The 12,274-nt window shown below is 37.2% G+C and overlaps 1 protein-coding gene across 2 annotated transcripts; it reads right to left on the bottom strand.

The window, feature by feature from the left end:
* Positions 1-4,392: 4,392 nt before the first annotated feature.
* Positions 4,393-9,116, bottom strand: LOC148905126 (uncharacterized). Of its 2 annotated transcripts, none has more exons than XM_089024114.1 (4): positions 8,632-9,116; positions 7,894-8,153; positions 7,475-7,586; positions 4,393-5,877 (listed from the first exon to the last, which is right to left on the bottom strand). In XM_089024114.1, exons 1-4 carry the CDS (start codon positions 8,687-8,689, stop codon positions 5,444-5,446), a joined length of 864 nt encoding a protein of 287 aa, XP_088880240.1. In that variant the 5' UTR covers positions 8,690-9,116; the 3' UTR covers positions 4,393-5,443. The 2 variants fall into 2 exon arrangements, with proteins under 2 accessions (XP_088880240.1, XP_088880241.1); XM_089024115.1 differs by having other exon boundaries at positions 7,894-8,150.
* Between the last annotated feature and the right edge of the window lie 3,158 nt (positions 9,117-12,274).

Here is a 12,274-nt window from a genome sequence, read left to right as displayed (position 1 = left end):
TCCACCCATATCCTGAACTCCTTGCCTGCTGTCACTGCTAGGGGAGGTGACAACTCAGGGAATGTAAGTTCTGGCTCCATGTTGGTCACACCTGGTAACTGGTATATTAGGAAACCGAACCGAGTGAAGGTCAGTGGGAAGTCAGGTGGAGGACTGATTCTATTGTTGCCGGCATCAGTGATGTGTAAATTAAGATCTTTATTGTTCCTTCTATAGGTAGTTCCCCAGTAGGCTTTGGTGTCTCCATTTGACCACACGATATTCCACCTCCAGACACATAAACAAGTTTGAAGTTCAAGACATGGCAGGCAACTGGAATAGTAAACCTTCCGAACTTATCATCTTTTGCTCCAATACACACTGCAGTACCGACTCTGAGCCATTCTACGATGCAATAAAATTAAGCTATCATTTTTTGATGACAGACTAACTGGTTAGTTCTAGAGGAGCTTTAGTAGTAGGAAGAATAGTGATCCACTCAGGCGGCTCGGACGTAAAACAAAATCGACTTGAACCGCTATCCGCCCTACTACTACAACATTCTTTAATGTGTAAAAGTGTATTACAATCAGTTTTGGACTACCATTTTCCACAACTATTTCTTCTTCTCCTCGATTTGGGATCGCTTCCGATGGGAACAGAGGTATAAATCTATTCAAATCAAAACAAAAAATAGGAGAAAAGGGGGTAATGTCTATTTCGTCCCACGCACCTCTGTTGCAAGCTCGAAAATGCATGGGACAGCAATTTCTTGCCCGATATTTCCATATAGGTCTACGGTCTACTGAGGTCTACTTGACTTACTAACTTATGCAAATTTGTACAATTTCTTTCAAAGCTATTCACGGATATAAGGAGTGCACTCTATCATATATTTTTCTTATACTTTAACTCCATAAGCATTGAATGTTTTAATCGGAAAAATTCATAATTTGTGCAAACACCTGTAAAAATATACATTTTTAAACAAAACCCGTTCCTCTTCTTACCTGTTCCCAACTGACAATGTAGCCCTGTCCTTTTGCTGCAAGTTTCTCCGCGCTGTAAAAACAATCCAACATTGAAAATGGTAACGGTTCTGGCATAATGATCGAGGTATGCAGCAGAGGCCAAATATGAAGGAGTTATGGGTGCATGATGTACGCTTTCATGGGAACCATATGTTAAAAAGTTAACGAAATCTTTTAATTCACAATTGAAATAATAACTTATTGTATATCTGTCTGGGGAAGGTGTTTCACTACCTCTTTTTTTTGGATCTATTGAAGCGTTACACACGAAAGCTGCAAGAATTATACATCTTGGGAATATGTATGAGAAGAAGCTAGCTATAGCTATAATTATAAACTCTGTAGATGATCATAAACTTTCTTCAATGTTTAGACAAGTAACGTCTGCAAGAAGAGGAAATTTAGTTGAAATGAATACAGCAATATCAGACTTTAGCAGACAATTAGTCGTTTGGAATAACTTGGATAAGGACATTATAAAATGCAAATTATAAATTATTTTAAATAAATTTTTATTAAATAAATTATTAAATTAAGTTATTAAATAAATTCAATTCAATTCAATTATTAAATAAATTATTATCATCTTAAATAAATTATTTTAAATTGTTTTTGAATTATTTTAAATCTGCGTTAAAAAGAAGATTTAGACTGGTAGAATCAAGTTTCGCTAAAGGATTACTAATTTTTATTAATTTTGTTGCTGTGCTGTGCTGTGCTCTGTGCGAAGAATCCTTTCACTGTTTAAAGTCTGAGCTGCGAGGTGTTGAGTGTTGCAGCGAATTGCACGGCGGTAATGAAGAAATAGAAAACGCGCGCGCTTGCTGTGTGCTGTCATAAAGCACGCGGGGGTCGGCAGAACACGATAGAAGTGTTAGGAAAAGCACGACGAGTAGCGGAGTGCTTCTCGACACTTCTCGAGTGTTCTGCCAACCCTCAAGTGCTTTATGACTGCAAACAGCACAGCAAGCAAGTTTTTTATTTCTTTTATAAAATACAAATTACAATAATAGATAGGAATGACGCGAAGTGGGCGGCGCGTGCAATGTGCTCTCATAAAGCACGCGCTCCAAACCAATCAGAACGCGACATTCATAACAGTTATTTTATAATTTGATATATTTCATAATTATAGGTATATAAATATTAGAATTTTTAGCTTTTCATATTTATTTATTTATTTGTTTTCTGTTTATTGATTTACATTTTAGGGGTGGGTTTTAATATTGTTATATTTTTAGATTATATAAGTCCTGTAAATAGGACTAGGTCCACGTCAGCTCTTAGCTGCCATTTTTAACTCGTGGATACGTGTAGCGTAGAAACGAGTTATTGTGAGGGGTTTGAGCATGCAAATGTATAAATCACTGACTCACTCACTCGCTATAGTGTTAGCACATCGACAGCTTTGGAAGTGCAAAGGCTTCTGTCCACCTTGTCAAATGATCACTGAATACTAGGATGAATCTATTACCTCTTTCTCTCAACAGCTACTCTATCAAAAGCACCCTCTTCAAGTCAATTGGTATCGATATTGCTTTTAGGTTTGTCTTCGGTGTTTTTCACATCCCTCCACCAATATCTCTTTCTGATCTTTTCATACGTTTTATGCGTACCTGAATGGATGTCCACCCGTCATATGATCATACGCGTTTGATAAGATCTCAAACCTCAATGACTCGGCCAATACTGTCAGTTGAGATATCGGCTCAGATGAATTTTGCTTGGAATTTTGCTCAATTCAATAGGGCCATAGCATCATTTCCTAGGTAAAATCAGTCTTCGCAACTTTCTTGCGCTTCTATCATCATATGGAAGCTCATTTGTCTCGAGAATGAAACCGGTATAACAGTATTTAAATATTCGTAATCCACACGAGTGAAAAACGTCTGCGCATACTCTGAATCCGTATGCAAATTAGTCAAACATATGTAAATTTGACTTTCAAACATGCCTGATAAATTGGACTTCACAAAATGCCAAAACTTAGTGTCCATGCTTGAAACTTAGTTTGTTATATACAGTGTCTTGGTGTGACAAAAGTATATATTCTAGTTAGAAAACGTGCGATCTCGTGCCCGAAGAACGAGGGCTCTGGCATGATACATTTTTGAGACCAGGACTTCTAGGACATCCTCCACTAAGCTTAAACTGAAGTAGTAATGATGAAAAGGTAAATTATACACCGTGAAAAGATGAAAAAACTTACTGACTTTTCGGACGGTAGTCCTTCGTCGGAGTATGGACGAAGGACTGGCGTCCGAAACGTCAGTAAGTTTTTTCATCTTTTCACAGTGTATAATTTACCTTTTCATCATTACTGTTTCATTAGAAAAACCGACGCAGCTCACACTAGTTTTTAGCTAGTTATATCTTCTTAAAACTGAAGTCATTAGTAAAATTTTAAAATGTCTTTGTGACGTAATATCTCGAATGCGCGCGAGATGACGTCATGTACGAAAATTACCAAATATAGCTTTAGCACTGACGTCATCACAGGGAGCCCAAATAAAGCGTGTCAAACGACAAATCATTATTTTCAAGTTTTTTAATGAAAATTAATTTGCTATACTTTGTATAGTGATTTTCCATTGTTATGAGAAATAATAATAATAATAATAATAATAATAATAATAATGATAATAATGATGATAATAAATGATTAAACTATATTTATACAGCGCTATATCCACTTTTTGTCCAAAGCGCTTTACCTAAGTATGTAATAAGACTAACATTCATTACGGTGTTATTATTTCTTTAAAATATTGTGTTAATTTACATTCCTGCTAGATTTTAATCCTACAATTGAAGCTAGAACAACTACGGGAAGTTTTTTTTTTTCTAACAACTTATCTTTGGCTCAGACGGCAATACCGGTATGTTGAGAATAACCTACCTTTACGTCCATTTCCTGAGATAAAACAGCGAAGATGTCTCGAAATCACTATTACTTTTTCTTGTTGTTTCGGTTCTCTGGTTCTCTTGTATCAAAAAAGTCACGTAAGGGAAAAAGTGAGGGTGATCGGTCCAAACGCTCTTGAACTGCAACCGAATCTGCAATTGAACCTCGTAAATGTGAGCTACAAACCCCCTGCTGAATAAAAACCAGAAAATACCTGTACAATAGTAAGGGTACCTTCAAGGTCTTTTGGTTTGGAATTGACCGCATCTGGTATTTCACTTATTAAATTGAACGTTAACCCCAGCCAAATCATTAATCCGATCCTAGAAGTTTACCTTTTCCAAGTGACTGATGGTTTGTAGGGGAAAATAGCTGTGAGGACCTATATGAAAACACGCCACTCGATCACGTGTTGAATACGTGAGACACAATATGTTGTAATATATATGTAATATTATAATATAATATAAAATCAGCAACATTTATCAGGTTTTATTGTTGGTTTAACAAGGGATTAATAGATCACATGATGATTAACATAGTACATTATAACGAGGCCTGATTGACAGCTGCTAATTATAACTAATGATACAATAGAGGCTTTGCGTTTGATGGCAGCCATGACAGGAGGCGGGAACAATTGAATCTGGTGATGGTGCAAATTCTCTATATCCTAATTATATGAAAAATGAAACTCTAGTGCTCTAAAAACCACAAGCAAAATGGCGGCAAAGACATTTCACTCAAGCGATCATTTTACATAATATATAATTAATACTGTTTAATAAACGAGTAGGAGTGTTTTATCGGGTATAAAACACGAGGCGTAGCCGAGTGGTTTTAGACCCGATAAAACACGATCTGCGAGTTTATTGAACGGCTTAGAAAACGCATGATGTATGTTCTCATATTGTACCGAATTCTTTACGAAATGAACCAAGTTTGATAGAGAAAATCCAAGTTAAAGTTTATGCAAATGAAGACGAATCTATATCAGATATAAAACCTCCTTCATGGTCATGATTTCTATTGTGTTTTCTTCATGAATTATTAATGAGTTTTCTAAATACTAAATAGAAATGACCTTTCTTTCTATTATGAAATAAAGCTCCCTCGTAATCCTTACAGTGCTCTGAAAAAAGAAAAGAAAACTATTCTTTTGCCAGAATCACAGTTAATCATTCTTATAGATCTGTTTTCGCAACTTCTTTGGAGCAGGACAAAAAAAAGCACTTCTATGAAAGATATACATACACAGGTTTCGTTATGTTCTGGCTAAACGAGAAAACACGTTTTTTAAATGCTTCCAAAGGTGGTAAAGCTGTCAGGAAACGTCGGGAAAATATGCTTACTCAACATCGGTTAACGCATGCGCACTTTCAAGATAGAACGAGCGTTGCTAATTAACGAACTTTTAGAATGTTGACTTTCCTGGCTAAACGAGGAAACATCGGAAAACATTGTTTCCAATGATTTGGAAGCATGAAATGTTTCTGCCGCACAGCAGCATCGATCGTAGCAAAAAGCTCTAGTATTTCTTAATCCAAACATCAGCACAAGTTTGTCCCTCGTTGTCTTGTTCCCATTCGTTTTTCAGATCTTCATCCACCCATATCCTGAACTCCTTGCCTGCTGTCACTGCTAGGGGAGGTGACAACTCAGGGAATGTAAGTTCTGGGTCCATGTTGGTCACACCTTGCAACTTGTATTGCAGTGGGAAGTCAGGTGGTGGACTGATTCTATTGTTGGTGTTATCCGTAATGTGTAAATTAAGATCTTTGTTGCTTTCATAGGTAGTTCCCCAGTATCCTTTGAGTTTTGCAGCTACCCGCCATGATATCCCGCCTCCAGACACATAAACAAGTTTGAAGTTCAAGACATGGCAGGCAACTGGAATAGTAAACCCTCCGAACTTATCATCTTTTGCTCCAATGCACACTTCAGTACCGACTCTGAGCCATTCTACGATGCAATAAGATTGAAATAGTTAGTGTCAATGGCATGCATTGAGGTAGCAGTTTTTTTGAAGGTCTGATCAGGGAATAGGAACATTGTGTACAGGGATTAACTACTATCCGCTACGATGTCCTTCATATATGAAAAAGCGTAGCGGTTTTATTTAATTTTTCCAAATTTTTGCATTAGGACTAATTAACTTTATTTAGTATTCTTTTTTATTATATTTATTTTAAAATGGCTATTTTATCCAGCAATCTGATTGTTAAGACACTGTACTAATTACAAAGTTATTTAATAGTATGGCTTACAGTATTAATCAGTTACCACTCTTTTCACTGCGGCTACGCGCTGATCGAGACAACCGTCGCAACAGGGAAACAGGGCAATGCACTGCCGCCAATCAGAGAATATAAAGGTACCGACCAATTTATTTCATTGACGTAAGTTAATCTCCCAACTTCCCTGTCGCGACTGTTGTCTTGATCAGCGCGTAGCAATGAAAAGAGTGGTAATAAATTTAAAGGCTTCGCCTGGCCTTGGGGAAAAGGGGACCAATTCGTGATACACAGGAATTTTCCCCGCTTAACAATAGACTATAGTTCCTATAATACCTATAGAATTCTTATAATTTAGGGATATTTAGACTTAATGTCCCTCCTCACTATTCTATAGAGGGATGTTAGCGATGTCTCTCTGGAAAGATTGGATCCCGAGGTAATCAAAATATTAAATCCCCTAAAGGTGTCGGGATTTCAACAAAAACCTCCCTAGGCTTTCGGGGACATTTAATCACCAATTAACCATAGGTTATGCTATTACTTATAATAACTCTACAGTAACTCTATAGAGCGATTGGGATGAAGATGGAAAAATTTGAAAAATCATGAGCTAAATGTTTTTTGTTTTTTTTTACAATTATCCCAAGAATTCGAATGAGATATTATAAGATAAAATTTTAATTCTCTTGGGTACGAGATTGTTCACAACTAAAGAATCACAGGTGAAAAACGTATGCGCATACGTGAAATTGCTGATCCTTAAACAATCTCTAACCCAGAGCGTGCGCTGTTATACCGGAAGTCCAAGAAATCCTGGAAATTCTTCGCCGCAGGCCAGAAGAAACGCAGGCTCTGGGTACGAGATTGATGCTTAAAAGTAAATTTGAAATGACATATATATCGAATTTTCGAAAGGGAACATAAAAAGAAACTTCTGACAAAGTTTGAAAAAAAATGACTTGGATTCAGTTTTCGCACAGAAAAAGCGGTAAGTCTACATTTTAGACAAAAATTTCACTATGATTCTCAACATTTTCCAAATCTTTTCACTTATATTCGTAAAAAGATGTATAATTTATGATTCCTGAAAAAAATCAAAAGCTTGATTACCAGTAAATTTTTGCAATTTTTCCGCTGAAAAGTTTTTTATTGCTTCTTTTTCTTCAAAAGTTGTAGATACGCTTATGTTTAAACAAGAATATCTCGAAAACGACCTCGTGACACCCCTTCGAGTTCTTTTGTTTCCATAATTGTGATCAGCGTTAAATTTGGATTTAAAACATCATGATTCAAAAACTTTTTCATAGATTTCGTCTACTCACCGGTTGTGCAATTTGATCCAGTAAAACCAGGTTTGCATTCACATCGGTGTGTCCCATCAGCAAAGTTGAATCGGCATTTAAAGTTCCCTCCAACAGGGCACTTGCAAGTATTCTAAAGTTTAAAGTAGGTAAGAATGTTAAGGGTTCAAACTACTAAAAACTTAAAAAGGAGGCGTAAGCATAACGAATGAACGTCTATTAATCCGTTCTATCACTGGTTCCCAAGAAACAAAACGTACATGCACAGTTATATCGCTTATCAGCTTCCTTTTAGCAAATTTAATCTCCCAGTATTATCATTCCTTTTAAATGGTTCGATTTACAAACCAATAAAACCATCCAAAATCCAGTGTTAAATTCCAAGACACCTATGATCAGATCTAGAGCTTAAAAACAAACAAAACAATCGATACTCTTACCTTAGCACTTCTGTAGATGACACCAGGTCTGGCCACTAGATCTCCAGGATGCATAAAGTGATCCGAGTCACTCAGCTCACACATGTCTTTCTCTCCACTCGCACTTGTACCAAAGCTGTAGGAGATACATCGATCATCCAAATAGCACTTTACGTCGCAATCTGAGTCATCTCTGGTTTTCTGTGTTTTGAAGACATGATTGACCAGAGCTTTGTTATGAAGTTCATTAAACTCCATGACTTTACAGCCATTCACTTCTTCTGTTTGAAAATAAAAAAGATAGAGTTAAAAATATTGCATAAATAAAATAAAATAAAATAAAATAAAATAAAATAAAATAAAATAAAATAAAATAAAATAAAATAAAATAAAATAAAATAAAATAAAATAAAATAAAATAAAATAAAACGAAATGAAATGAAATAAAATGAAATAAAACGAAATAAAACGAAACGAAACGAAACGAAATGAAATGAAATGAAATGAAATGAAATGAAATGAAATAAAATAAAATAGTCAGTCTCTCTCTCATAACATGTACGTTAGAGGAAATAGAAAATATAATGAGCGCGAATGGCAAGTGAGAGTCGTGAAATACTCTCCGAATCAACTAACTTAACGCTTGAGGTTCATCACGTTACGAATAGTTTTATATTTTTCTTTGGCCTTGAAATAAACATTTTATCTCAAAGGAAAAAATTACTTTTCTCAAAGCACGTTGACGTGTAGGTGACTTACCGAATACGAGGAACAAGATAAGATAGAAGATACACATGACAGCCATATTGAAGTCCATTGGAAGTAAAACTTTTAAATTCTCGTGTAGATGATGATATCAGGATTACAAGGATTACCACTGTACTTTGTGTCTGAATGACTTAATTCAGTTGAACGCGTATATGCTGATGTGTTCCACTCACTTTTCTCTTCTGGAATGACATCTGCAGTTTAGATGCACCTTCTCAAATACTAACTTGTATTCAAATGCCATACTGAGAGTCAAGGCCCACCTGATGACATCCTTTGATGGATGTTATTACGTTATCTACCTCATCCACCCATGATACCTATTGATTCTTAGTGAAAATTCTGTGTTTTTCTCCAACACACGCTGTTTTCACTCGATTTCATGTAATATCAATTAGCCATATAAAGGAAAACTTTGATCACCTCTTTGTGATATCTAGTGATTCGGTTAATAATGTCAAAGCTTGCCGATGAGTGAAAACAACGTAAGAATCCCTGGAATAAGTAAAATATTTGCTTGTAGCTAAGGAAAAGGAGGCTGTTATAAAAACAATTCAACCAAGTAACGATGTTTCGAGAAATTTGAAACGAAAATTCAGTATCTCAGTTCTCAGATAGTTACTTTGACAACACGAAAGGTGGAGGATAGTGCTATACGACGGATAAATCTTAATTCAGTGGATAAATCGATGCAGTTATTCAATAAAATTATCCACTGGATAAGGATTTATCCATCGAATAGTGCTATCCACCCCTCGTAAATCCGGGCCCAGGTAGTTAATTTTTAATTGCGTAATGTAAAAGTTTTTAAACTTTATCACGCACTTCTCTAGGTTAGTTCTTGATGACAATTTTGGGCAAGAAATTGTATAACACTTGTTCAATAACGCTCGCTAGAGAGGGTGTGGATGGGGTTTAACAGTTAACTGACAATATTGGCCTTATAATTAGTAGTTAACAGTTAACTGATATTTCATGATTTTAGTTAATATTATGATGGTCAGCGCAAGTAAGATTACTAACAGTTAACTAACAATTGGCCTAAACATTAGTAGTTGAAGTACAAGAAAAGGATGCGAACTACTTGAGTGTGGCAAAGAATATAGGCATCGAAATACTTTGAATATATACTAAGAAACCTGCGTGTATATAAGTTACATAAAAAGTGTTTGTTTTGTCTTGTTGAAAGTGTCGTATCTCTTATGCGAAAACCGCTGAACCAAATGACTAGTTCTGATAAGTTCTGGCACAAGAGAAGGTTGGAGACTCTTATTTCTTACTGGTGAGGGAAAAAATCCTTAAAACGGGCTAAATTCAAAATTCAAAATTTTTCTTGAGCGCAATAAGCGCGCTCTAGCGAAGACGTAGAACTTGAATTTCTTCAAATTTTGCATTGGGCTTTAGTTTATGTTCTAAATTCTGTATGAAGAAACTACTCCAAACAAATTTTATTGATTTTTACGAATTCCCTCATACAGAATTTTTTCTTTTCTTGTCAAGATTGTACATAATCCATCCTGCTTACTCATTAACATTAATTAAGATATGGAGAGTCACCCCTGTCCTCGTTGTCTCGATAATAACCTTTGTTCACATATCACAAATCATATATCTCGGTCATAGCACAATCGATCGAAATGCCAAACCTTTTATCATAGAACACCTACCCAACCTTATCACCAATAATTCCCCCAGCCTTATATCTTCTACTTATATCACCCAATGTTTTCCCAAACTCATCCCCAAAATAAAGTTATACAGATGCAACGAAAACTAACCCAGACCTCTGACAAGCGCTTATATTGGCCACTAGAGGGGATGGCCACATTTTCTTATTTGCACCTACGACATAGGTCGAGCTAGTGAATTAGCCCTTACAATGCTGTAAACATATCTACCCAAAACTTATGCTCATTAACTTAAAGCGCTTGAGTAAACCCTTGCATTGCATTCCTAGCGCTATAAGCGTCACTCAAGTTTTCAGGCAATCTCGACAAGATATCACCGACTCCATCAGTGGACATGACTTGTTGGAGTTTAACATAATGTTGCGCCGTGGTAATCGTTTTCCAGCCGACATGACCCATTATCGCCTGCATGTCCGCTCCCGACAAAGCCAACGATATAGCGCATCCACTTCGTAAACCGTGTAATGTAGCATGACGGCCTTTAAATGTTTCCTTCATGCCTCTGACATAGGTGGAAAGTTTAGCCTGAGCAGCAGAAGAGTCGAAAGGGGCCGGTAAAACCTCTCCAGATGGACTAGTCGGCCTAAACAAATAACCCAGTCTTATGGGGATCTTTAAATAGGCGCACATCTTCATATAAACTTCGAGAGCGACAACCGGACAAAGACCGGGGTCCTTATACCTCTTAAGAGCAAATAGATTAGAACTTCCGTCCCGCAGCGATTTTGTTATCATGTGATTAAACAGCAACATCTCTTAACCAGGGGAATACAACAATTCTTTGGACTTCGTCCGACCCAAATCCCCCGCTCTGTCACCAGCAAAAAACTGTACTTTAAAGAAAGCTTGATCCCGAGCATAAATATACAACTGACTTGACGTATTCGATTCTCTTTTAAGATGTTCCAGAATTTTCCTTGCGATTGCGGCTAAATCGCTGAGAAATAGTGGTTGCGCTTGCGAGGGTAGTGTTCTTGCCTGTAACTGCTCCTCCCGAACCAGCGAAAGGTATTTCTTGACCTTTACATCTGACGCAGGATTCCCATAACCAGGCAGAGTAGATTCATCACAATTTCTGCCCAGTTGATTAAAGATCGAGCGGAGTTTGCCAATTAAAGTATCAACCGTGGTAAAAGCTAACCTTCTTGGGCATGCGCAAGATGAGTCTCGTTTGTCGCCAAAATGTGAGCAGATATCTTTATGCACCACAGTTTTGCCAAAAGTATCTTTCCAAATTAAAAAATTAATGATATCATCCGGTGTCGCACAAGTTAAATTTGTCGGAGGGACTGCCTGTCCTAAGAATGCCGAAAATTCGGCCTCCAGGGCTGTCTTCTGTCTAGAGTAAGCGGTAGAACTTGTCCTTTCAACTAAGGCTTATTTCCTTCGAAGAATCTCCTCCCAGTTAATAGTTGCTTTTAGGCATTGCCGACGGTTCACTATCTGTACTCGCCGTCTATATCCACACCTCTGCCAGAAATGAAAGTCCCTGTCATTGGGGTAGCTGCATTCAGGGCAGGAGACCGCTGGAACGAATAATCGTGGAACCAGAGGAAGGGCCTAAATGAAAGGGAGGGCATAAATTAGCATGGCCCTACGCGGAACACCCAAAGCTCGGTTTGAAGTCTTTGTAGCTGAAAACCCTGTTTAGAAGGAAATAGTACAGTATCTAGGCTACCTTTCTGTGCTAACTTCAGCTTTCCCCTGGACATTGAATTAATTACAGGCCACCATATGGGTAAAGGTGAGAGCTTTGGCACCACCATCGTAACCGTAGCCTTAGAAGACCGTATCAGTCGCAATAAAGGACCGACTAGCGAAAAAGGCGGGAAAACGTACGCATTTACTCGTTCTCCGTCGCAAATTGTGAGATCCTGGGTGAAAACATTCACCCCTCCTGAAAGGGGCGTTGGGAATGGCGTAAAATGACGCAACGGTGTGCCCTG

This window comes from Actinia tenebrosa, unplaced genomic scaffold (assembly GCF_029948245.1).
Source record: "Actinia tenebrosa isolate PJP-AT-01 unplaced genomic scaffold, QUT_ActTen_1.0 PGA_scaffold8__29_contigs__length_14323225, whole genome shotgun sequence".
Taxonomy (NCBI): Eukaryota; Metazoa; Cnidaria; class Anthozoa; order Actiniaria; family Actiniidae; genus Actinia; species Actinia tenebrosa.
This window is presented reverse-complemented; position numbering and strand designations above follow the sequence as displayed.